This window comes from Medicago sativa, chromosome 8 (assembly GCF_051527215.1).
Source record: "Medicago sativa cultivar Bolivia chromosome 8, Bolivia_mono, whole genome shotgun sequence".
Lineage (NCBI taxonomy): Eukaryota > Viridiplantae > Streptophyta > Magnoliopsida > Fabales > Fabaceae > Medicago > Medicago sativa.
Window position 1 is genome coordinate 11,480,563 of NC_140756.1, and position 27,950 is coordinate 11,508,512.

Sequence of the window (27,950 nt, forward strand, 5' to 3'; positions counted from 1 at the left end):
CTCCTCCATGATCTCGACATCAAACTTGAACGGCGTCCGCTCCTCTTTTGTGATAACAAAAGTGCAATTCACTTGGCTCACAATCCAGTGTTTCATGCTCGAACCAAACACATTGAGATCGATTATCATTTCATCCGTGAAAAAGTTGCCACCGGTCATCTCCAACTTCAATACCTGCCTACAACTCAACAAATTGCAGATGTATTCACCAAAGCGTTGGCCAAAGATTCTTTTTCCACTTTTCGATACAAGCTTGGCGTTCATCCATATTCTCTGCCAACCTTGAAGGGGGGTGTTAAGAATCAAGAAGATTCATCAAGTAATGGATCAAATCAAGACAAGTCAAACAAACCATTGGAAAATAATTTATCTGAATGCATTGCCTTAATTCATGGAATAAAATCAAATAATACTCATAAAGGAAAATAATGATATTTCCTTTATCTATGTATTACCGTTGGTTTAGTCAAAGCCAAGGAATACTCTTTAATAGTCTTTATATCATTCCCATATTTGTATATAGGACCGTTAGGCTTAATATTATAAAGGATCAATTGTAATTGTAAAGCAGAAGACACAGAACATTATACAAAAGGGTGAAGCACGTTCAAGTGCCACCAACAATCCTTTAGCTACTTTTATTTTCATTTTTCAATTTCATTATACCCTAGATGAATTAATTTCATCCACTTGCTGTTCAGGGATGAGTGCATTATCACCCGCAAGGAGCGTTCACGCTATGGTGTTGAAACTCACCTTCTTTAATCCAACAATCAAGCTCTCCAACTCACTGATTAGGATGTATTTCATTTGCGGCGATGTTGATTCGGCGACGTCGATATTTCATTCTTTGCGGGATAAAAATCTCGGTTCCTGGAACCGCTACCTCACCGGACTTGCTCATTCCGGTATGGTCGTCGAATGCGTCAAAGCATTGGACCTTATGTTAGACGCAAATTTCAAACCAAACCCTGCCACTTTCCTTGCGATTTTCACTGCTTGCTGCCATTCGGGTGCTGTCGATCTAGGCATGAGATTCTATAAGAGGATGTCAAAATACGATGTCACACCAACTTTGAAACACAATGGTGTGATTATCGACATGCTAAGTCGAGCAGGCCAGTTTGATATGGCACTTGATTTCATTGCCAAGATGGGTTTTGCTGCTAACGATATCATCTGGGGATCTATCTTTAGTGGTGCCAAACTGCACAATAACCATGAAATTGGTTTACTTGCTTTTGGAAAATTAACTCCACGTGGAAAAGCTTTACATGAATTGGAGCTGAAGAAGTTCTATTGATTGCTTTCTAATTATGTTATGTTATGTTTTTAAATTTTCAGTTTGTTTGTTTGAGCTTTTGTTTGTTTGTTGGAATTATGTTATGTTATGTCTCTGTTAGCTTTATAATCAAATGAAAAAGAGTGAGAGCTTTTTTATATTACCATTACAAGGTTCACACATTTTATTTGAACTGGGCAATTTGGTGGAACGTAGGAATGATTAATTTGGTAAAATCGACCCACTTCAAAGTCCACAGTAGTCCCTGCAATATTTGTTGAAGTTTATAGCACACTTGGTCAGAAACGTGGAAACAACTTAGGGTAAGGATAAAGTAAATGGTAACAAATACATCTAATTATTGCCATATTCATTTGTTAGCAAAAAAAGTTGGAAAATATATACAATTTAGACGGTGCAAAAAGGATACTTAATGGCCATTTCAGGGGTATTACCTAAGATATAAGTATAAGTAGTTGAATCAGAGGTGGGTTTGTCCAAAGAAGAGATTTTTTTGCTTTTTCCCTTGTTGACGTGGACATGGTCCTCTTCTTCCTGGTATAGAATAAAAGGGACCCAAATTATTCAAATCCCAATAAAATCATCATAGTACTTGATATTGTTACTGAATAATGACTCATATTTTAATTTATACAATACCCTTTATCATATAGTAAGTACTTCTAAATCATCTAAATTGTTGATATAAAGTTGTGTGCCAAAATATCATTTCTTTAAATAATGATAGTTTTGTTAAAATAAATCAACTAACATTCTTTTTATAAATCAACATCGAATGCTTGAATTTAAATAAACTAAAAAATTTATTGCCGGTATGTTTCGAAACATACCCTTCAACCATCCATTGTCGAGTATGTCTCTTTCTATTGATGGTGTAGTCATCGGGATATATTTCAAAATATAGCTTACTTCATATACATTATCACGTAAAAAAAATGTACATTGTCGATCAATCATAACCATCAAATCATTAAAAACATCTTACTTCAATTATAACTTTTTCTAAAATCACATGGATATAATTGGTCGGTATAAGACTTTTTACAAACTGTGTGATCCCTGAATTTATATTTGTGACTTAATATGGGAGCTAGCTTCCAAAACGAGCACTAACTTCTTAGCCCATTTCTTGATTTCACTTTTCAACTTGTTTGAATCCATTTCTTTCAACTTCTTTCCTTAATTCCTCCATAGACACCACCTCAACTAAAGAGAAACAACGATCAAAACGTCTTTGTTTTGTAGATTTCTCCTTCTTCAAATTATGATTGGTATTGCCACCATTAAAAGATAGAGATTTCTTCACAGACATATATTGTTAGATTAGCAGCCAAAGGTAGTTTAGTTTGTGAAAATTAAAGTAGTACAAATTATTATGAAATTGTTGGAACACTAGTTAAATCTCGTGAGAAATTGGATAGAAAAACACAATGTAAGAACTAGTGTGTGTGTGACTTAAAAATGTCCCACATTGGTGACCACACCAACTAGCAAGTGTTTAAATAAGGGTAGAGTGACCTCCAAGGGTGTGCCCTTGGGGTAACCACTTTTTTCTAACAAGGTTTGTGTCTATTTGAAGGGGTGTTTTGCACTAGGGGGTTTTTCTTTTGTGCTTCATTCATTCAAAATATTAACATTCATTCAAAATAACTAGCATAAGGATTTTTGTTTTCTTCGTTTCCTATGGCTTTAATGTATATTAACAAAGGGGTTTTGCAGTAATTGTAAATATAGAAATTACTAATGACAGTTCTTCAAAATGTCAATGAGACAAGGCTTGTTTCTTTTGTGGTTCACTTTTTTGTAATTTATAATTCATAGAAATTACTAATGACAGTTCTTCAAAATGTCAATGAGACAAGGCTTGTTTCTTTTGTGGTTCACTTTTTTGTAATTTATAATTCATTTTATTATTTATTTTGAAGGGAAAAATTTATATGTTTTGGTTAATACAATGTATATTCTATCGAAAGAAACTATATGTATTTATGTTATGCTGTATTGACACTAATATTAGTAGCGTTTATTTATTTTTTTCAATGGCTAAATAGGCCACCAAATTTTTTATCAGAACCAATGAGTATTTTTACTTACAACTAACAAGCTAAAAAGAAAATACAAATTGTGCTGCAGAATTAATATACATTTCACACAATATAGTTTAACAATACAATGGAAAGACAAAAAATTACTTTTTTTTTTTTATTCCTGATTATAATTACAATATCTATCTCTTCAAATGATTGGAATATGTATGATAAGGCATGATTCTTGTTTTCGAGAGATGCAATGTCATGTACAGCAAACACTTCTCTTGTTCTCTTACGTGTTTGGACTTATTCTCCCAGCAACAAACTCTACAAGCATTTGATGCAAATTGCAAAGCTCATTTTCATGTCCCACCAACAATTTTTCCAAAAAAAAGTCCTGTTTATGACCCAAATTTAACAAATATAAGGTAACAGTAAATGAGTTTTGTATAGAAATTCAATTATACTTTTTTTTTGAAAGGATAATTCAATGCATTATAACAAATATAAGGTATAGAAATTCAATTATACTTATATCATCATCATAATCATCATCTTATCTCACTAAAAATAGATTTTAAGAAGTTATATCACGATGAATTTATTTTCAATGCATTGTAAATGTAAAACTTTCCATACATAAATCAAATTATAATATCAACTTGTAAATGTTTGTTAGAATGTTTTAGAAACTAAAATAACAAACACATGTAAAGAAGTTTCATACATAGCAGTTAATTTCAATATGAAAACATGGGAAAAAGACTGATTCATATACATTATTACCGTACAAAAATTGTACGTCGTCAATCAATCATAATCATCAAATCATAAATAACTTTTGAGTTCGTTGTAACTTTTTCTAAAATCACACATATATACTTGGTCGGTATAAAACTTTTTACAAAATGACAGTGTATTAAAATTAAACTATATAGTTATTAAACTTAACTCTGATCCTTGAATTTACATTTGTGACTTGCTACGGGAGCTAGCTTCCAAAACGAGTACTAACTTCTTAGACCATTTTTTGATCTCACCTTTCAACTTGTTTGAATCCATTTTTTTCAGCTTCTTTCCTTCCTCCATAGACACCACCTCAACTGAAGAAAAACGATCAAAACGTCTTCGTTTTGTACATTTATCCTTCTTCAAATTATGATTGGTATTGCCACCATTAAAAGAAAGAGATTTCTTCACATACATATATTGTTAGATTAGCAGCCAAGGTAGTTTAGTTTGTGAAAATTAATGTAGTACACATTATTATGAGACAGATTATGATATTTTTGTGTTGTATGTACTCATTTTAAAGGGTGGCGAATTAGACTTAGACAAATAACATAGTATGAGAATGATTAAAAAAACTAGACGTCTACCCGCGCGATGCGCGGGGAAGTTTTGTTAATTTGATATCACTAATTATTATAGTTTGAAAAATTGTTCATTGTATATATTGAAAGGAATGTAACCAAAAAAATATGCATTGAAATGAATGTTTTTAATTTATTATTGTTTGTAAGGAACTTGAATGCAAACGAAAATCGATGATACAATCAGTTTGTTGTTGCTGAAAAATAAGTGACGTAGAAGAGAGTTAGACCAAGAAGATTTAAATACATAAAATTTCTTTAATGTTCACATAATTGGACCCAAAATGCTCATTAATGCAAACTCTTAGAGTATAATATGGGAAGAAAAAAAAAAACAAAAACGCAACTAAAAATGCATGTCAAATAAATCCATAATTAGACTTGCACCACCTACATCAGCTTGTGCTCCAAAAAGAATTGCTGCCACCATTGCCACTAACCCTTTGATGTGCCTACTTCTAAGCTAATTTTTTGAAATTCTAGAACAAAACAAAGGTAATAAAAATGATGTTTCAGCATGTAAAATAGAAGAAGACAAAGAAGAGAGTGTACGTGAACCATTTTTGTCCACTAACAACCGTTTATTCCTTCTTATGCATATAAGCTTACATTGATGACCCATGAAATATGTATTTGCATGTGTCAATTATGCGTATAATTGTCCACTAACAACTGTTTATTCCTTCTCATGCATATCACCTTACATTGATGAACCATGAAATATGTATTTGTATGTGTCAATTATACGTATATGATTTTTTTTTCTGCATCGAAATCATTCAACTTTAATAAGCCAAACAACTAAACAAATGAATTAAGCTTACAATACTATACATTACCATGTAGAAGTTTTAAATCTGCATCAATAGAAAGACGTGATGACAAAAGGTTATTGTTAAGTGAATAAATTGTGTTAGGTTTTCTCTGTCAATTAGAAGTAGAGAAAGTAGAAGAAACAAAAAAAAAAAAATTAGCAAAAAATAATGGATTGGGAAATTCAGAGAAGAATGAGTAGAGAATGAGAAAGTGGGAATGAACAAATGTGCCGTTACTTCTTTGTTAGTAAATGTTCAGTTACCTCTTTATTACTCCTATTTTCTTATTTTACTTTTTAGAGGACCAATTTTCTTAATTTAATTTCTATTTTTTTATTAAGTAATATAGAAAGGGAGATTTTAAATGAATAGAATGTGGATTTTAATTTTGAGTGGGTAAAGTCGGTTGTGGCATATGATGTGGGTTTGGTTGCATTACTTAATTAACGGGGTAGTTTTTTTTCTCCATTATCTAATTTATTTTTAAAAATTTATTTATTTATTTATTTATTTTTTGAAAAAACTAAAATAGAATTTATTAAAATCGCAATGAATCATAACCACCACAAGGAGTGATAGGCTAGGATAGCAACATACAAAGGATAGATGGGAAGCCCCCAATGGAAAACCCATATACACCCGTGAATCAAAGAAAAATCCAAAAAACTATAGGAAACGCCTCCTAGCAAAGAGTAATCTCCGAAATCAATAAATAGAAATACCAAAACAAAGCTAACACCACGATCAACAAAACAACATAAACAAAATCCACAAGCATCGTCGCAACTGCCACAAAAACAACTTCCACCACCCACATTCTGCTCTTTGCACACAACCCGTGAACACCAACTTAAAAACCTACACCACAACGAACAACCATTGAAAAAAAGCCGAGAATAAAACCCCAAACACCACCATTAGCTCTCCCAAGCACCTTCACCCAAAACACACCTCACAAACAACCGCAAAAGCCAACCAAAAATCCTTGTACCATCACCTAAAAACCACCACAAACACCACCACAAAAATCAACACCATTACCACCACCGTCACCAAAACTACCATTGACCACCACAAAAATCACCATTAACCCTCACCTAAAAGCAACACCAGCCACCACGTGCAGCACCACCCAAAACCACCACAAGCACCACCACCAAAAACCACCACGATCCCCGCCACAAAAGACCCAAAATTAGCACCACCAAGAAAACCACCATGAAGCACCACAAACTAACACAACCAAAGATCCATCGAAACCATAACAATTCATAAGCGAATCCATCACCACCATCGTGACCGATCCATCACCACCTATGTTGCGAGCAAATATAACCTCCACCACTACCAAGAGAGAAAACAAATCAAATAGTCTGAGACCCACAAAAACCACAACCACCTGCAATCATCCAACGACACACCATAAAAACCACCAACATCTCAGCCAAACGAAACAAATAAAAAACACCAAAAACACAAACAACCTTTACGATGACAGATAGCAACCGTACGTCTGAAAGGTATGGTGGTGTGGAGGACAGAGACCCTCGTCGCACCACCATCCATTTGATCTACATGATGACGGCGGCGGATTTTGAATTTGTGTGAGGAAGAAAAGAGTGCAGCGGTTCTAGGTTTAGAAAGAAAAGAGTATCTCTTATGTTTAAAAATTTAATTCCTACTAGATTTTTGACCCGTGCTCCGCTCGAGTTTATTGTAAAGGGATTGACATACAAATAATAAAATGCAATATATAATAGGTAACGGTGAAAAAATAACACGTGATAATTCATAGTAGACAAAATAAAACACTTCATAAAATGTATGAAATATGAAAATATTATAAAAGAAAATTCGGTAATCCTATCAATAATTCAGATATATATATAACCAAGTTTACATGGAAATTAGGGTAGCCGAAAAAAAAGTATAAAATAGAAGACATCAAACGTGATCATTGATATGCTTATAGTTTGTAGAACAAACTTGCAGCATCAAATAAGTGTAGAAAATATTTTCTTCAAAAAAAAAAGGCAAGAGGATAGGAATGAAATTGGTGCGATGCATTTTTTTAGATGGAATTTGTTAGGTTAAATAATTGCAAACCTAAAAAAGCAAATGAGCGGGAAAAAATTAGGTTAAATTGCAGCAGATGTAACAAAATTAATAAATAAGGAAAAATTAGGTTAAATTGCTGCAGACGTAACAAAATTAATTAATAAGGATAAGTGTAAAAAATATTTTCTTCAAAAAAAAAGGCAAGAGGATAGAATGAAATTGGTGCAATGCATTTTTTTAGATGGAATTTGTTAGGTTAAATAATTGCAAACCTAGTAAAGCAAATGAGCGTGAAAAAATTAGGTTAAATTGCTACAGACGTAACAAAATTAATAAATAAAGATAAATAAGGATAAAAAAGGCATGAAATTGGTGGGCATGAAATTGGTGCGATGCATTTTTTTAGTATTAAATAAGTGTACAAAATATTGCAAAAAAAGAAAGGCAAGAGGATAGGAATGAAATTGGTGCGATGCATTTTTTTAGATGAAATTTGTTAGGTTAAATTACTGCTAACCTAATGCAGCAAATGAGCGGAAAAAAATTAGGTTAAATTGCTGCAGACTTAACAAAATTAATAAATAAGGATGTTTCATGCATCCACCATGCTTTTGTGGGTTTAGTGTTTTGTTTTTTAAGGAACCGTGGGTTTAGTGTTCTTATTACATTTGTTATTTATTTTTAATTTAATTAATCTAGTGGTTTGATACTTGTATGTGGGAATTATTTTTAGAGAGAACTTGTAGGATCATACTCATTGCACACAAAAAATCCTTGATTCTGTTATGATATGTTGAAAAAGTGAATAACCAAACCATTGTTGCATGCACAATTACGTTACTTGGTTCAAGTATATATGCACACATAGCTAGCTAACTTTATCATAATATTTATCTTTTGATTCATTCTATATTTGTAGTTAAATATGAAGAATTTCGTTGACATTCTTAGGAATTTGTTTGACATTTTTTTTTATTAAATATATTGGACATGTGATGATATGAATGATTGATTAAATTAAATAATTGATAAAATGAAATACTATAAGATTGTATGCAAAAATTAACATTTCAAATAGGTGATTTTATTATCAGTAATTTAAAATGGTCCCTAACTCTAGTAGTAAACAACCAAATGCTATTATTTCTTAAATTATTTTGTTTTCAGCCGTGTTACTTGTGTCTAATATGTACTTATTACTAGTGTGCGCACCTGCTTTATTTTTTTCGTAAAAAGAGAAGCCTTCATTTTACTCCAATTCATAACAAAATATGTTTACTTAATAAAGGGTGTTGTTTAAATTTAAATTTGAGTCATCTTTCAAAAATAATATTAATATTAATTCATAACATAGAAGTATACCATATGATAAAGGGTAGTGTATAAATTAAAAATATGAGTCGTTTTCAGTAACAATATCAAGTACCATGATGATTTTATTGGGATTTGAATAATTTGTGTCCCTTTTATTCTATACCAGGAAGAGAACCATGTCCACGTCAACAAGGGAAAAAGCAAAAAAAAATCTCGGTATTAAGGTTTATATTGTGTTCTTTAACCCTCAAATATCATACCGAATAATTTTCAAGAACAGTACTTCATTCATAGGTTTATTGAACATAACAACTCTTTATTACTTAACAAGTGGTCTGTAATGTTATTTCAAGATTGATATTTTTGTGATATAGAAATGCTGATTCTACTAGAGGTTTTTTTTATTAATGTTGTGTACAATACTTAATAATTAATGTTGTGTATACTACTTTCAAAATAGAATAGGGATATCTTAGTAAAAGGGTTGTGATTATTTTTTATTAAAGGGAAAGAAAAATGACAAGAGTCAGGCAAACTAATCAACTCATTGCCTAAAAACTCATGAAGAGTGGGCCAACAAGGTGAGAACTAATTGCGGAGGAGAACTCCGCATCTTCAAAGTGTCGACATTCATTGTCCTAAATTTAGCCAGTCAATCAGTATATTCATTGTCTTCCCTCAACGAACATAGTATAAAAAAAAATGAATTTTCAAACGAACATTGTATAAAAAATGGAAAATATTTTTGTCATTATAACAAGCTACCTCCAATGATTAATCCATTCATCAAGATTCACATGCTTTTTTTTTTTTTTTTGTGGAACCAAGATTCACATGCTTTATGTATGTTTCAATGTCAAATATTGCTGTGGAATTACAAGTCAATGGAGTTCATGCTTTAATCCTTTGAACCATTCATTGTTATTTTTTGTTTACTTCAGACATTAATTGTAAGCACCTCTTAAACGAAAATTGAACTTTAGTTTACCACAATATATAAATCTAAAATCTTCCGCTAAACTCAACCCCATTGATTTAATAATCAAATTTCTTTCCTATCACAATTGGTAGAATGAATATTCCAACCTTTGTTTGCCTCAGCTTACCACCTAAGATTCATCATGATATGAGAAGTCCTCTTTAAAGATGATCTTTCAATCTCTAACGGGTAAAGGAATGTTGGACTACAACCTAATCTCATATCATACACCAAGGAAAAAAAACACAACAAACAAACAAACGTGATTCCTATCTACATAGAGAAAGAAAAAAAGCATGACACTCATTTATTAACGCCTTACTCGTTGCTCAACAAAAACTTTTCCTTTGTTAGGACAATTATATTGTCATACTAGATTTTATTTCGCACATACTAATAAGAAGTTTCAAATAAAAGATGAACAACTGTAATTTTACTAAATTAATCATTGGTATATTTTTAATCAATGGTCAATGTGGAATCTAATTCAATAATAATGGTACGAAGACCTTGTTCTTTAGTTATGTATTGCAAACCAATCTAGATGGCATGATGCTCAATAAGCAACTAGAGGTCTCAAGAATATCCAGTCACCATTGATATGCGCATAATGCCACCATATAAATCAGCTCTACCATGATTTTTGAAGCAACTTCCTTCTACATTAACTTTGATGGTACTCATCTTGTTATGTTTAATGACTTTGGTTAATTTTAATTCTAAAATTATTATCATTTACTAAAATGTAGTAGTTAAGTGAAGTGTAATCCATTAAATAAGAGTATATATGGGTAAAAAAAATACTACATTAATATTTTAAAGTGGCAATTATTTTAATACTAAGAAAAATACAAAATAACACTTAATTTGAGACGGAGGAAACAACGTATTTGTTGCTATGCTATAATGCTTCTGTTGTGTTTCCTATCAAATCTCTTCAACAACCATCTTAATCTATACTACGGTTAACTTGAGCTTGGTAATAACGAATTAGTCATAAGTGAATCGCATTTGTATATGATTCACACAAAATCTTATTATACGTCCTTCTTTTTTTGACAAATCTTATTATATTTGCAAAAGAAAGAAACACCGTACTATAAATTCTTACTATGTCTGGTAAAAGAAAGAATGACAACGCAAAGCAGCAAATTGATGCACTGCCCTACATCATTGCTTCGTCCATCGATCAATGCATGGGACATGATATTGTTCACAGTCAACTTGGAAATCGTACCAATCATACACAATTGGTGTAACTTTTATATTATAAAACAACCACAATCAATATTATTAATTTTTATCGTAATTGAAATTTAATTCAAATATTTTTAATTGATGTGATCAATTTTTATGTATTAATAGTATAAAATACGTTTACACATTCATTCAATCAAATCACACTAATTGAAGAAGAAGAAGAGGAAGAGGAGGAGGATGAGGAGGAGGAGGAAGAAGGAGGAGGAGGAGGAGGAGAAGAAGGAGAAGAAGAAGAAGAAGAAGGAGGAGGAGGAGAAGAAGGAGGAGGAGGAGGAGGAGGAGGAGGAGGAGGAGGAGGAGGTGAGGGAGGTGATGGAAAGAAGATGAAATTGGAGGTGTGGATTGCTCGTAGGATAAGAGAGGAAGAGAAAGAAATATTTGGTTTTTAGTTTAGTTTAATGGTATTTTAGGTATTTCATTTAATGACAAAAATGATAAGGTGTGGCTGGTCTTACATAAGACTTGGGTGTCATACAACTTGTACGGCAGGTACTGAACTATTAATCCTAATCGTTTATATAAAATATTATTATATCAAATGTTAGATTTCAATTGGTCTAAGTTGGACCCCAACTTTCATTGGTCCAAGTTAAATTTTACCTAGAAACTAAAATAAAGTGGACAAAATTCCCTTACGAGACCTAAAATAAAGTGCACATAAATTATTGAAGTGTGGTGATTAATTTATTCAATCTGCTAATGCTATATTATGGACGATGGAAGAAGGAGGGTGATAGTGACCCGTGAAGGGGGTGGAAAGAAGAAGGAAGACTGATTAATTTTAGAGTTAGGGACCGATTAAAAATCAAATTGAGGATTTTAAAAATTAGGGTTCTTAAATAATATAGACATTTTATTTTCAAATTTAAAAAGAAATTCTAATTATATAATTTTATAATTATATTTTAATCTAAATGATATGGATTTGACACCTCATTTGATTGACTATGTAAGCAATGTCACATCGGATCCATGTCATTAATGAACACGCCACATCATTTAAATAGAAGGGGACTAGAATTTTTCTTTGACTTTTTAAATAGAATGATCAAAATACCGATTTTAAAAAATAGGATATCAAAAGTTAACAAATTCAAAAATATGAGGATCAAAATTGTATTTAAGCCTTAATTATACTTTTTTTGACACAAGCCTTAATTATACTTGAAGTTATAAATTTGTAGATTTTTTAAGATTGATTTTAAAATTAATTTTCACAAATAAATTTATACTTCAACATTTCTATTTAGAGTCACTTTTGACCAAAATAAATTATACTAATCAATTTTTATCAAACTTAATTCCCCCCACCAAATAACAAAAGAGACTCTTAGCCTTAAATTTACATGAGAAATACTTACTTAGGAACAAACCTAAATGTAAAAGACTTGGACACACTCATACAAATGTTTTTCTTTTTAAAGATAAATCGGTTTAATGATATGACTAATTTATTTATAATTTAATTTAATTCATTGTTGTGTGTCTGCCCAAATGATTTTATTTGTGTTTGTATTTATATAAGACTTACTCAATTTACATTAGGGGGCTGTTAACTTGCACCCACCTAAAAACACTAAGGTGCAAGTTAACAAGCTGCACCCACTTGTTATTTACTAAAAGACCCATTTGTGATTATTTAAACTAATTTTAAATGAAAGGGTAGTTTTGTAACTAACTAAATAAGACACTCCTTGTTTTCCGGTTTCTGGGCATTATATGTTCAAATTAAGGAGCACAGTTTTTTCCACCGACGAAACAAAAATGTTGACTATAACTTCAATGCTTTTGCAGCGTTAATAAAAATTCTTTATCAGTGTTAACAATTAATAACCCAAATCAGTTTATTAAAAAAAAAAAAACACCAATTTATAATTGAAATAATCTTCATTAAAAAATATCATTTTATTATAAAAGTTTTGAATAAAAAAGACACATGTGGGTTGTTTTAACGGAAATAAGAAAAATATTTCCGTCAATCGGAACAAATATCATTTTATTCTATCAATCGGAACAAATCAATATTTTCACGGAAATTCCGCCGACAAACCAGGGAAATAATATGTCCATATATTAGTTACTAAATTGCCCTTCAAGTTAAAATTAATTTGAAAAGAGACAAAAATGTGTTTTAGTAAAATACAAATGGGTGCAGCTTGTTAACTTGCACCTTAGTGTTTTTAGGTGGGTGCAAGTTAACAGCCCCCTTTACATTATATCCACTTTTACATAAATATATTTGATGCACTTTTATTCAAAATTAATTTTACGAAATTTGAAACCAAAGACACGTGTTGCCGTTTCTTTGAAGGCAGTCCTCAAAATCCTCGAACTTAGATCCTCGTCGTATAATCCCACGTTTTTTTGTTACCGTGAAAAGTTTTAAGATTATGCTGAACAATATTGATCAACCATACTTGTGTACATTTTGTAAACTAGAATGATAAACCAAATATTTTTTTTGACTAAATAAACCAATATTTGTATATACCGGGTGGTTACTACAATATTTAGCATTCATTAATGATTCATCACCGTCCCTTAGTTGGATCTATGTCTAAACGTTATTGAAGTTCTCATCATTGGCAGCATTAAAGAATGCTCATTGTTCATATAGTAATAGCAAAGAAGCAACAAAAGAGTACTCTAATGACTATACTCGCACATTTTAGGTGTGAAAAATGGGAAATCGAAGCCCTAGACCTATTAACAACACTGGTTTTGTCTTTTCTTATTCTCTTGGTGTATTACTTTTGTTTTTCTTTACACTTTTCGATGCGTTACTTTGAGAGTAGTCGTTTTTAGGGGTAGCATTTTCTCCAAATCAAATAATTGGAAAAATCAAGTCACATGTAAACTGACAAAACTTGACCAGTCTTTATAAAGAAAGATATCTTTCATTTTACGGGTTAATTTTGTAAAGATGAGATAAACTTGATATAAAAAATCTATGATCATATCAAATCCTATCAATTTGGTCCATCTACCATTTATATACTCACCAAATTCAATAATAACAAGCATGATGAGTTTATTTGAAAAAACAAAGTCACACAAAGAAGACCTGATTAGAGTTAGACAACCCTCGATTTATAAGTCGCACGTGTCATCTTACAAGTTGGATTGTAAGGTTTAGTTAAACCCAATATTAAAATCTTATTACACCAATAGATACGGAGAATAATTGGCCTTCCACGAATTAAAAAAGAGAAATAAGAATTGTTTTTCATTTTGACGGCTTTACTCATAAGGCTCATCCGATAACGATAACATAGAAGAAAATTCAAATGAATGCATAAATATTTTATTAATTACTAATATACTTCCCACTAAAATTTGTCCTTAAAGAAAAGAAAGAAAAACATTCACTATCCAGATGAATGTTTCCAAGCATCATGACTAAACTTTGATTTTCGAGAATTGTTAAAAAAATAGTGTAACTAAACCAAATAAATACTCACTCCGTCTTTATATCTAAGCACCTATTTAACTTTATTTTTGTCCCTAAATGTAAGGGAGCCCCTAATATGGTCCATAATATTAAAGGTCCATTGATGGACCTCATTGATTTACTAGACATAGCCGGTCAACTATTTTGTTGGCTTTAATTTTTGATATGACTCGTTTTATTTTTTTTATTTTTTTTTTTGGATTTCAATATTACCCAGTCTTCTCTCATGAAACAACTCAAATACGTGGCTCTACGGATCGGTTATTGAAGTCTTATTGACCTTTGAATCCAGACATTGAGGCATACTGGTTACCCCTATAATTAATAAAACAAAATTAAAACACTCAAATGAAAACGTTTACGCGTTCTGGATTGAAAAAGTGTTACTCCTTTTGTTAATTTTTAACTAAAAATATGAACTATAATTTTCTTAAAAAAATGGGTTCTACGATGTTTAAGAAACTCCAATCCAACAAAACTTGAACATGAAAGCTTTGGGTATCAAAGTTCCAATTTCCAAACATTGAAGCAAAGTGATGAAGAGGTTATCGCCAGCTCATTCCGGTGTTTCATGAGTAATCTAGCTTGGACGTTTGGTATTATTAAGCATTTTCCATAAATTTATTTCAGATTCAAACTCAGATTTGCATAAAATTTCGAGAGAAAAAAAACACACACACAAAGATGGAAGACTCTGTCGACGCACATATTGATTTCAGAAGGAAATAAGAGATATACTAATATTTTGACACAAAATACAGTAGAGGACATAGCATAATAAAATAATATCACAGATTGGAGAAATTCAATACTATGTAAAATAGATCATAGTGAGGGAAGATACAAAGACGAGAGAGCTGAACGAAAGCGGCAAGATTCTGAACAAAGGGTTAGGTGAAGAGACGAGAAGATTTTAGAATAAAAAATCATGACTTTCTAAATTGAACAAGCAATATTTATAAAATAAAAAATAAAAAATCAGTCTAATAAAAGTGTGACCTGCTAAAGCTGGTAAACTAAAGAGGTCCACCGGTGGACCTTTATTATTGAGGACCATATTAGGGGTTCTCCTTTACTACTTCAGCGATTTAATATCCTTGCCGAATTCTCCACCATCCACCAAACAATAAAAATGGTAGAGTGAAATTGTGCAATGCATTGAATTGAAACGTTCAAAAATCAATATGTATAATCATGAAAAATTAAATTTATTAATGATGATTCCAATATAAATAATATACATCGAGGTTTTCAAAATCGGAACTTTACTTCAGGTCGAAAGGGAATAGCAAAATCGGGACTCGCAAAATCGCAATCAAAATCGAAGGATTTTACTCAAGGACTTTTGTAGAATCAATATAAGAAATTGTAAAATCGCAATCAAAATCGATGGATTTTACCAAAAAATAATAATACTAAATATATGTTATAAATGGTATATAGTCATAAATGACTTAGTTTATAAGAAATTGTAAAATCGCAATCAAAATCGATGGATTTTGCCTATTTTAGGATTCTACTATGGATTTAGGTCGTTGAAGGTGAAGAAAGTCGCAAAATCCTGGATTTTAGGATTTAAGTCGGGATTTTGACAACAATAGATTTAATACAGAATCACATATACATATAACCTTAATGAAGCTCAACTCTTATTCAAATATTGTAAGGAACTGGAATCAGAAATAGATCACATTTTCTTTTCACTGTGGTGCCAAAGGCTTCAGTCATATCAAAATTTTCATGATTGGTTCCATAGGGAAATTGCCAATCAAAATAGTATAACAATTGTGCAAGAGGAAGTTCTATATTAGATTCAGCAAACAACATGCCTGGACATATTCTCTTTCCTGCACCAAATGGTATGAACTCAAAATGAAACCCTTTGTAATCAACTGGACAATCCATGAACCTCTCAGGATAAAACTTTTCTCCTTCAAACCAATACTTTTGGTCTCTTCCAATTGCCCATGCATTCACAAGCACTTGTGTTCCTGCTGGTATTGTGTATCCACTAATCTCACAGGTTTCAATACACTCTCTTGGAAGTAGTAGAGGACCAGGAGGGTGCATTCTTAAGGTTTCTTTAATCACTGCTTTTAGATATTTCAATTCTTGAAGATCCACTTCATCAACATATCCTCTTCCACTAAAAACCTGTCTAACTTCTTCTTGAGCCCTAATCAGTACTCTTGGATTTTTCAGCAATTCTGAGAAAGCCCATTCCAAAGTTGTAGATGATGTATCACTTCCACCAATTAGCATATCCTGCACCACGATCTCAAGAAGAAAACATCAAATAATATCATTCCATTGGGATTGAAAATTCAAGATTATTTGAAAATACAGATTACTCTATATATGTCTAGAATACTTCGCTTACATTATTTCTTAGATTAGCAAAAAATTAGTCAAGAAAATGTAACTTGAAGCATAGAAGTTTTATATCTCAAAAGTTTAAAATTTTATTTTTCAATACAAAAATTAATTTTCAATTCTATTTCTAGCTTCTTAACTTGTGCCCTAAGAAAGTTAGCATGACCCTAAAATATTTATTACTTTTTTCAAATATTATCTTTATTCATTGAAGTAGTTGCAAGTACGTGATACTAGACTAATAACAAACGATAGTACAAATGATAATTTAGTCATAACATATTATTTTTGCTTTGAAAATTTGTATAAGTGATCATTTTTTAGACCAAGGTAATTATGTACCCTAAAAAATATGCTTATAAAAATATTAATTAATTAACTTGAATAATGGCTTTAATATTGTTGATCGTCAAATGAAATCCAATCGGGTTAGGAGAGCCATCATCTTTGAGAATCAAAAGATAGGACAGTAGACTTCCATCTCCAGCAGTCTTTGTTTTTTTTTTTTTTTTTTTTTTGAATCAGCAAATTTTATTTAACAACCAGATCAATGCTCAAGACGAACAGAGATCGGTAAAACAGAGAATACAAACTAAGGCGCCGTATATAGGCGGAACACCTGAAAAATAAACACCCTAAAAGACACCCCTGAGGACAACACCCACCAAAATACACCTCAAACAGACGTTTTCACGAAAACCACCATTGTAAAAGCGATACCCAACACCCACGTCGTCACTACTCACCCCCAAAGAACACTCAAAATAAAACCCCCAATCCTCAACACCAAAGCGAGCCACATCCGAAAAGCTCCTATCCAAAAGATCATTCAGCTTCCACCACCAGTCTTTGTTGTTTCTTTGTTGATGATGTTTTCAAGAAACAAAACGCCAGTTCTATGCATTTTGTTGAATTTATGAATCATTCCACTAATCATGTGTAGCCAGTGTTGGGAGGGAAACAAATTAGGGACACTGAAACTCTCAGCCAACCTCAAACTTTTCTTGATGAACAAGATATATGCTTCTTGGTCCTTGCATGTATCACCAAAACATGCCCTTGAAACAATGTTATATGTCATAGATAAGATTTCATGTGTGAGGTTGATAGTAGATCCAGAGTTAATAGAAATATATCGAATTAATTTTGACATTTCTTCTTCTCGAATTGATTGAAATGATCTCACGCGTTTAGCACTCAACAGCTCCAACGTACATATTTTTCTTAGCTGCCTCCAATAGTTTCCATAGGGTGAAAATACAATGTCAGTGAATCCATAAGAACTAATTTCTGCACCAAGAAAGCGAGGTCTTTGAGCAAATGTGAGATCATTGGTTTTCAACACCTCCTTGGCAATTTCTTTAGAAGAAACCACTATGACTGAAGTCTCTCCAATTTGTAGGTGCATGAGAGGACCATATTTTTGGGAGAATTCTCTCATTCTATGGTGGGGTAGGGCACCAATTAGGTGGTGTATGCTTCCAAAAATTGGTAGCTTCCAAGGCCCTGGAGGAAGATTGGATGATATTTTGTCAATACTGATTCGTTTTCTCACATTATGGATAAAAAACATTACGAGGATGAGACTCAAAAGGATGAGAAAATTATCCTCCATTTGAAAAGTTAAGTGTTGTTGGATTAATTAGAACTAATCACAATTCGTATTTATATGCATAGAGTGCCTAATAAGCTGGAAATATGTGTATATTAATTAATTAAGGTTATTTTAAGTTGTCTCATTAAGGTACATGTAAAAATTTCATAAAAAATAACTATTTAATGACAAAAATAATTTTAAAATTTTAAAAAATAAATTGACACAATTTCTAGTACATAATTTTTATATTTGGTATATTAATAGGAAACTTCTACAGTACACTCGTTAATTGAGGTGTACCGGTATTCCCATTTCTTAAATTCTATAAATTAAGTATTATTTTTTTGCAATAAATAGGTATTTGTCAACATTTATTTTTGTAGAAAATATCATTTCACAAGAAAAAAACATAATTTCATTGTTTATAAGAATCATACTAAATTTTTACATTTTATCGTAAAAAATAATCAAAATTCTCTATTATGAGTAATAAAAAATACAAAAAATTAAATTTTATTTCGTTGATGTTTTTAGTAAATAAGATTTAATTATTATAATTATAAATGACAGAAAGTAATATTTTTTTTCTTTAAAAAACAACTAATTTAACTACTAATATAAGTATTTGGTGCATCTGTACACTCAAATTATTAAATGTACCATAGAATTTGCCATATTAATATGTGCGTTTTTCCCTATTAGTTATACTACACACGTTGGCTGCAATTTAGCTTTTCTATTTGAGATCCAGTTAAACTAGCCTAACATGAATATTTTTAAATGTTATACTTCACGGGGTATATGGTTTAAGAGCAGATATTGAGTGAACACTCCCCTAATACTAATAGCTAGATCTAAAACAATTATGGAAATTGTTGTTCACACTTTTTAAAAGGCTGAAAAATACCTGTAAAAGACGCAAATGCCCCGGCAATAGTTAACTACCGATGCAATGAACCGGCAGAAGTTAACTACTGAGGTTCCATCGGCAGTTAACTGCTGATGCTCTGTTATAAGAACATAACAAACATAGGAATTTCCAAAACTCCATTGTTGTGGTTTTGAGATTATTAGGTGCGATTTTCTCCAAGCTAAAGCCATCCAACGCCAATCACAAACACAAAATCAAGTAAGTGCATATTATCCTATTGCATTGGTTTTTTTTTATTGAACTGTTAGATTTTTTTGATAAATTGTCACATAATTAGGTTTTGTTGATTTTTGATTTTATGATGTTGGATGTTTATGATTTGATTGATTTTTTAGATGTTCATTAGAGTATAATTGATTGAATTGTGTTAGAAAATGTTAGGAATTGTTAGGTATTGTTAGAAATCGTTAGGAATTGTTAGAAATTGCTAGGTATTGTTAAAAATCGTTAGGAATTGTTAGAAATTGTAAAAATTGTTAGGAATTTGTGATAGAATTTTTAGGATTAGAGTAAGTTTTGGGTCATAGCAATGGATGCCGCAGCAATTAACAACTGCCAGTTCTTTGCATCGGTACTTAACTGCCGCCAGGACATTTAGGTCTTTTTGTGGTATTTTCAGCCTTAACACAAGTGTGAACAGCAATTTTCAATAATTACAAGTAGGTTGGGCAATAATCAAAATTAGATCTATTAAAAATGGAAAAAGAAACACATGTGCTACCTGATTCCCAATTAATTACTGTTCTTAGCTCAATTTACTTCCCTGAATCCTTCCATCTTCGTTAAAATGTCCTACCGGCATTCCATATTTCTTATTCAATATTTCAATATCAAATAACAAGCAACATAATTTTGGCATTCTCACTGAACAGAACAATAAAATTTACTCTCTCGTAAGCTAAGCTGTCACTTATAACTCTAGTTTATTCTCCTTGACCTATATCAAAAAGGATGATTTGGGCCAACTTTTAACTTCAAATCACTTCTCTTAATCATCTATTCTCCTTCCCTATTATTTAAATAAGTGATTTTCACGTATATTTATTTTTTTCTTTTGTGATTTTGTCGTCTCAGTGTGACGTTGTTTTGTTTTTCTGTCTTGCTACAAATGTTTGTTTTGTTCAAATTGTAAGATCAACTTCGACTCACTGCAAATGCAATCAATGGTTTTGGTATCGTCAACGTTGCAATATATATATATATATATATATATATATATATATATATATATATATATATATATATATATATATATATGAAGGTAGAGTGTTTTGCACAATTGACTATAGTCCAATTTGTAGGCTTATATAATTGTCGCCTTTTGCTACTAACATACATGTTGTAAGTTTGTTTGCAGATTCATCATTTTTATTTTTAGAGAATTTGTATTATATTGATCATGTACTCTATAAATTTGAATGAATATCGTTTATTTTTAATAAAAAAAAATGGCATTCTCAAAAAAAAAAAAAAAAGCCGCGCAATGAGAGATATGTGTATCATTCATTAAAAAGACATAGAGGACCCAAATTTCTACCCAAAAACCAACTTCAAGATAAGTTTTTTCTAGTAACAAGAGTTTCATGGTAGGACACAATGTATGATGATAAAGAAATATTAAATGTAAAAAATACAGAACAGACAACATGGGCATTGAGCGGTAATGAAAGAAGACTATATTAATTCAGAATCAAATAGAATGTGTGTTTCTTTTTCCATTTCTAACATATTAGATTTTTATTATTGGTTTTATTATTTGCCATTAGTAGATTGGATGTGCCTAACTATTAATTGTTAGGTGAGAGTTCACTCAAGGATTTCTAATTTAGTTTGGGGTATCTTCAACGGTTCATTCTTTTGATATCAGTTCAAATATATTTTCAAAACGATATCTTAATATTTTTTTATAAAAAATAAGATATCTTGATCTTTTATGAATATATATATATATATATATATATATATATATATATATATATATATATATGTGTATGTGTGTGTGTGTATGTGTGTGTGTGTGTGTGTGCGCGCGCGCGTGTGCGTGTGTGTGTGTGTGTGTGTGTCCTTGTGAGCTTAGCTCAGTTGGTATGGACAATATTGCATAAAATATGCAAGGTCTGGGTTCGAACCTCGGCCACCACCAAAATATATATATATATATATATATATATATATATATATATATATATATATATATATATATATATTAAAAGTGAACTTATTTTTGTGCATAAAAATTAGATTTGATGAACTTTTTAAGAAGTAGATGAGATGATAAATCATAGTTGGAGATCTTTTACGATGTATCTATAGGCTATTATTTGATTAAAAATTTGTCAATTGTCATAGTTGGAGATCTCTTACGATGTATCTATAAAAAAAAAAAAAAAAAAAGGCAACCCGGTGCACTAGAGCTCTCGCATATGCAGGGTCCGGGAAGGGGTCCCACCATAGACTATATTATTTGATTAAAAATTTGTCAAAAAAAACTCAAATTCTGTCAACTTAAATTTGTCAACGTCACTCCCTTTTTCTTTTAATTTCATAAATATTTTTTTTTTTAAGGAATTTCATAAATATGTCTATAGTCTATTTATGGTTATTTGTAAAAGAAAGTCTATCTATATATAAAAATAGCTAATCAAGCAGTTTTAAGCTTAAAAGTACATTTTTCAGTCAAAATAGGGATTTAATGTACCTTTTAAAAGAAGTAAATAAGACTACCACATTCGTTCATTGTCTAACACGTCTCAATGGTAAGAGTTTGACTTTGTAACCTTAAGAGCTTTTCCCAACATTATTTTCTTGTTAAATGTTGTTAAATTAGTTTCTTGTTAAATTTAACAGTTTACTTTGCTCATATTCTGAACAAAATAATTTAAAAATATATAGGCATGAAAATGTTAAAAAAGTAGTTTTATCTCTAAATATCATGTTTTTGCTATACTCCAATCAAAATTGTGCTCAAGCTACATGAATCATGGTTCATGGATATTGTTATGAATTTAATTTCTACTGAAACTATTACAATATTCATCATAGACTTTTTTTTGTGTTTTAGTTTCATGTAGGTTGTGAAATGAACATGATCTAATTCTATTGCAATGTTGTTTGAACAATAGAAAGGGCTATGGTCCTACAATGATACTATCTCTCTACACTGCTGTGCTTAACGTTGATTGAATTTTACTCTTTCAACCATAAAAAATAAAATAAAATAAAAATTACTCTTAAGGTATGTTTGGAGTTTAGAAGGGAAGGACTTCAGAAAAAATGAAGTGGAATGAATGGATGCTTTAGACTTTAGTTGGGAAGGGATTTGAGAGATTCATTAATCTTTATAAAGCATAATCTCCCTAATTTGAGTTTGAACATTCATCAAGATCAGAAAATTATTAAAATGAACACTTATGAATTTTTTGAGCTTTGAATATCATGAGACTATTGTAAAAATATAAGGATAACAATATAAATTAATTAGTTATAAAATTCCTCCCCTTGCAAACCTATCACATGAGTAATTAAAGTTTTTCTCCTCCATTTTACCAAAAATTAAATTGTCCTCCCTTCCTTTGAACCAAACATATATATAATTAAAATTTCTCCCCTTCACTTTAATTTCCTCTGTTAAAATCCTCCCCTCCGTTTAATCAAAACAAATCCTTCAGCTCAATTTTGAAGTTTAGATGGGAGGGCTTTGGAAGGATGGGAGTGAAAGAAAAAATGGATAAAACTTCAACCTTTTTTGAGTTTTTTTTTTTGTAAAGAATGATAGATGATTGTTTATAATTAATGTATTTTTAATATTGAAAATACAAAACTATCTAAAATCCTCCTTCAATTCAATTTGTGAGCTCCCCAAAATTCTCCCATCTCAAAGCTCTATTCATTATTTCTACTTCATGCTTCCTTTTTATCAATGTGCTTTCCTCCCCCCTAAACTCCCAAACACACAGTGTCTATGCATTGTCCTTACCAACTGAGCTAAGCTCACGCGGACATAATAAAAAACATTTTCATACCTTTTTAATGGGAGGGCTAAGATTATATATGTAAGACCCGTAATTTTACAAATAAATAAAATATTGATAATATAATATTATGTTACTTCGTCTATTTTAAATTACGATCAAATAAAAATAAATAATACCTTCGACGATGAATTTTTATCGCTACTCGAATATTTTAGAGTTTTTGTCGCGTTAGTGACCGTGGTGAAATTTTATAAATTTTTCCTAAACACGATTTTCATACTCTTCAATAAACGGCAATTTGGGAGTGCGTAATTTTATATAACTTCGTATACTATAAAATTATATTACGATATATTTATGCAGTAAAAATAATTACCTCGACGAAAATTTTCTCATCAGAACACATCGTATAAAATACCGGGATATAAAGTTAACTTATCGGCAAAAATGATTTCGGACATTTTTACCATTATTGCGTATCATTGTCAACCGCGTCTATTCGAAACAAAAAATAACTTGGTGACCAAGTAGGAATTTAATGACTAAGATTTAGAGCACATGTATTTACTATATAATCCAACGGCCTACATTAATTCTTGTTTTATTCAATAAGAATCTTGGTGATCAAGATTCAAAGAAGGGCTAAGATCTTATGCATATGCTTATACTTTAATCCAAGGGCTAGAATTCTTCTATGTTATCTATTTAAGTGACTTAGCAAACAAGAATTCTTCCTCATCCCTATCCTCTCATTTCTTCATCCTCTCTTCTTTCTTCTTTCACGTTTATTATCTTCCTTCTCTCTTCTCTCTAGTTCTTCTCTCTAGTTCTTCTCACTTCATTCTTCTCTCTTCCTACTTCTCTAACTACAAATTTATAAACCTCCCATTTCTCTTGTTCCTTCACCATCTTTTTCCTCTAAGTATGAGAGGCATACAAATTGTCATCCACATAACATAGAAAGAAATTCTCATATCATCCTCTCACTCCCTCTTCTCTCATTTTCTGTTTCTATCTTTTTTGTCTCTCTTCCACAACGTGTTCACTTCTACATACACATATACACCATAGCCCAAAAGCTAGAGTCAATCAAAGGTTTGTTTCTAAATTTCCCATGTTATCCCCTAATCTCTTCTCTAAGGATTCCTTGTTTCCATGTCTTCATGACTAGTCCTTTATTTTCAATTCCTAATATCTAGTATATGTCATCAATAGTTTTGGATACTACAAAAAAGTATCGTACCTATTTTATTTCTTTTGTTCTTGAGGATCTAATATAATATCATCACAAGAACCCTTTGGTTATACTTAACTAATATCTTATTGTCCCAATCAATAAAGAAAACTAGTGTTTTTGGTTCAGTAAGAAATTAAAATTGATTAATGCGGTTTTAGTGTTATAAAAATAAACCAGAAAAAGTTATTAAACTTGTTTCAACTCTTTTATAATATATACTTCGATTTTTTCTTAATTCTCAAGTGGCTTCATCTCTATACATACGGACCTACAACTTGGAGAAAAGAAAAATAATATGTGGACTTATTGGACTTAAATTTTCTCCAAACCATAACTAGCAAAGTATAATTCTGTGAGTTGTGAAACCAAAATGATAAGTTAAATTAGTAGACTTAAGAGTTGTCATCATGGACTTTGAAAATGAAACTTATTTTGGATGTGAAAATAGTAGATTGAGTATGGTTATATTTTTACCACTTTTGATAACTTTAAGGAAATCGAAAAAAAACTAGGTGTAATATGAGTAGCTATATTTGGAATAGCTGAGATTTATATTATATAGGTACAATCTTATTGTCCTCTTTGGGGAAGAGTCTTTATTTTTTGTGGAGCTCTTAAATGAACCTTTGGTTTTCACCAAGACAAAATTATAATTATAAGCATGAATAACACCTTTCGATCTAATCTAGAGACGTATAAATAAATCATATAGTGTCGAAGAGACTTTTGATGTAGAGACTACAATAGTATTATTTGGATTATAAGTTTTGATTTATTGCAAATTTTGAAGACAACAATAGATAGGACACATACACGTTGTTTTTTTTAATATAGAAATTTTGAGCTCATGTTAGTTATAAGGATCTGAATTAAAATAATGAAATTCTATGAAAAATGTATACCGAATAATGATAGTTGAGTTTTAGCGACACTATTTGTGATTAAAGTTAGAAAAGTATATAGAAAGAACAAAATTGTTGTACCAGATCCTTTTAATCCTTTAGGAAAGAAAAATGGCTGATCATGACTTACTATTATATTTTCTACTTCTGGTAAATTTAAGGATGAACTTATTTGATTGAACAACAATGGAAAATAATATTCATAACGTCGTTGATAATTTTAGTTTGCGCGTTTAAAGTTTTAACGGACTTAACGAAGTTTGAGAAAAGACATAAAAATAAAAGAGACTTTGTAGAATTTTTCGTAGAAATTTAGAGTCAAATATTAAGATTGTCATTATTCAAGACGTGTAAAATAATACATCCTTAATCAAAGTTAGAAATTTATCTTAATCAAAAATTATTTTGAAGTGTTAGTTAATTTTAGAAAAGGGACACTTCTAATAGTGTTAGCTTTTATCTAAACAAATAAAATAAATAATAATAGTAACAATAAATCCTGGCCTTATTCTTGATCTTCAACATCATGGTCTCTTTGGGTAGAAACTAGTTGAGTTTTATCTTTCTTGCTTTCTCTCGAGTCTGGTCATCTCTCTCTGCACTCCTTTAGTTTTCTTTTCCGTTTCTCTTGAGCATTGGTGTTGTAAACTTTGAGAGTAAAGTGAGATTGTGAGTGATGGAGCGAGAGTTGGGGAAATGAGTAAGAGGAGAAATAAAGGTATTTACTTGGAGGGACTTTGATGACTAAAAGAAATTAAAGGGACAATAGACATATTTGTGTGGATGAAAAGCTAGTCGAGGTAAGGGCACCTCTCTATTTTCATATATATTTACATAAAAATGAAATGATATTTATGTTTTGTAATTGCTCTGTATTTGAGTACGTGTTTGTGAATGCCTAATTGTCAAAGTGAGTAAATGTTTACATATGCAAATTATATTCTTGATATTAATGAATTACATATGATGATGATGATATAATTAATATATTGCATATATTTAGAAATGCTTAGCATATAAGGGGAATCGTATGCTCATGCATTTCATAGTAAACGTGGCCACCAAAGAGGAGTCACGAGGTGCACACCGGAGAGGTGGCACGGGGTGCGTTTTAAAACCACCTTATCCTGTAGTGGATCATTGAGTGTGATAGATGAGTAGATACTCATCTCCTTAGTGGAGTTGCCACAACCCTCTGCGGAGCGGTATTAATTCCGGAATCATATGCATCGACATATAGGCATTGCATTAGGAATCGAGTCCTAATAATCTTTATTAATCTTAATTTCTACTTGTTTCCATACATGGGTTAAAATGAGATCTTTAATCCATGTATAATGTTTTCTCTGTCTATGCTTCTTGTATATTTATTATTTTTGGATTGGTGACCCTTTCAGTGGATGCGTGCGCTATATGCCATAGATTATGACGGCACCATGGGATTTCGAGACGCTTCCATCTGAGACGACGAAGTTCAGCTTCCCTGATATCTGGACTACTACGTCTTGGGAATTCGACCTGGCATCAGGACGGGTCACATTTACGGGTAACATACTCAAATAGTTGGTAGGTAGAAAGTCTTAGGCTTGATAGAATTGGTGGATCCAATACCCAACTTTTTGTTATAGAGTTAGAGATCAGCTTAGTAGTCTTTTAATTTTGGATAGTACTTTTGGTTAGAAAATTATCCCTCTGCGTAGGGATGTAGTTGTGTCTTGTAAATTATTCAGTTGACATACAAAGCTCTATATAGCTATGCCGTTCATTTTGGAAAAGGAACCTTTAATTTATTTTGTGAATAAAAGTCTATGACTTGAGTGGGGGGGTGGTCCTCCACTGCTCCCCTTTCTGTTTCCAACTGATGAGAATTTGTCACCATTCGATCTCCCTTTATCTCCTAAAACACAATCTGGACCATTAAAATGTATGACTATCCGAGTGAAATTATTCTCACCAACAGCAATTGGCCATGTGTCAAGATTTGACTCGTCCATATCATTAGTACTATGTAACTGACACACTCCAAGTCCAACAACTTTCGGATTTTGTTGTTAAGAAATGATATTTTGACAACCACTTTTTGATAACTTTTGGACAACTTTCTTTCTCATTCTCACATGATGTTGTTATCCTCTCTCTTCCTTTTTTTTCTCTCCATTGTTTTTGACCAATAAGAAGTGAGAAAAACAAGGTTGTCAACAAAGTTGTCATCAAATGGATGTCAAAATATCATTACTCTTTGTTGTTTTTATTCACATGTGACTTCTTTGACAAACTCATTACAAGTTACAACCGTTCACCAAATCCGTGACTACTCAAATGGGAAATATATAACAAAAAGGACATCTATTTT

General features: G+C 31.2%; 2 protein-coding genes and 1 long non-coding RNA gene across 3 annotated transcripts; 2 read left to right on the forward strand and 1 right to left on the reverse strand.

The window, feature by feature from the left end:
• Positions 1–739: 739 nt before the first annotated feature.
• Positions 740–1,303, forward strand: LOC146896947 (pentatricopeptide repeat-containing protein At5g56310-like). The gene has a single exon (XM_085736364.1). The coding sequence runs from the start codon at positions 740–742 to the stop codon at positions 1,301–1,303; it is 564 nt and encodes a 187-aa protein (XP_085592490.1).
• A 14,591-nt stretch (positions 1,304–15,894) lies between these two features.
• On the reverse strand, positions 15,895–18,571 carry LOC146896948 (premnaspirodiene oxygenase-like). The gene is made up of 3 exons (XM_085734039.1): positions 17,805–18,571; positions 17,337–17,451; positions 15,895–16,848 (listed from the first exon to the last, which is right to left on the reverse strand). The coding sequence occupies exons 1-3, from the start codon at positions 18,569–18,571 to the stop codon at positions 16,237–16,239; spliced, it is 1,494 nt and encodes a 497-aa protein (XP_085590165.1). The 3' UTR covers positions 15,895–16,236.
• Positions 18,572–24,195: 5,624 nt separating this feature from the next.
• LOC146896949 (uncharacterized) lies at positions 24,196–27,372 on the forward strand. Its single transcript, XR_015022867.1, has 2 exons — positions 24,196–26,397; positions 26,995–27,372. It is a non-coding gene; the product is annotated as an uncharacterized LOC146896949 (long non-coding RNA).
• The last annotated feature ends 578 nt before the right edge of the window (positions 27,373–27,950 follow it).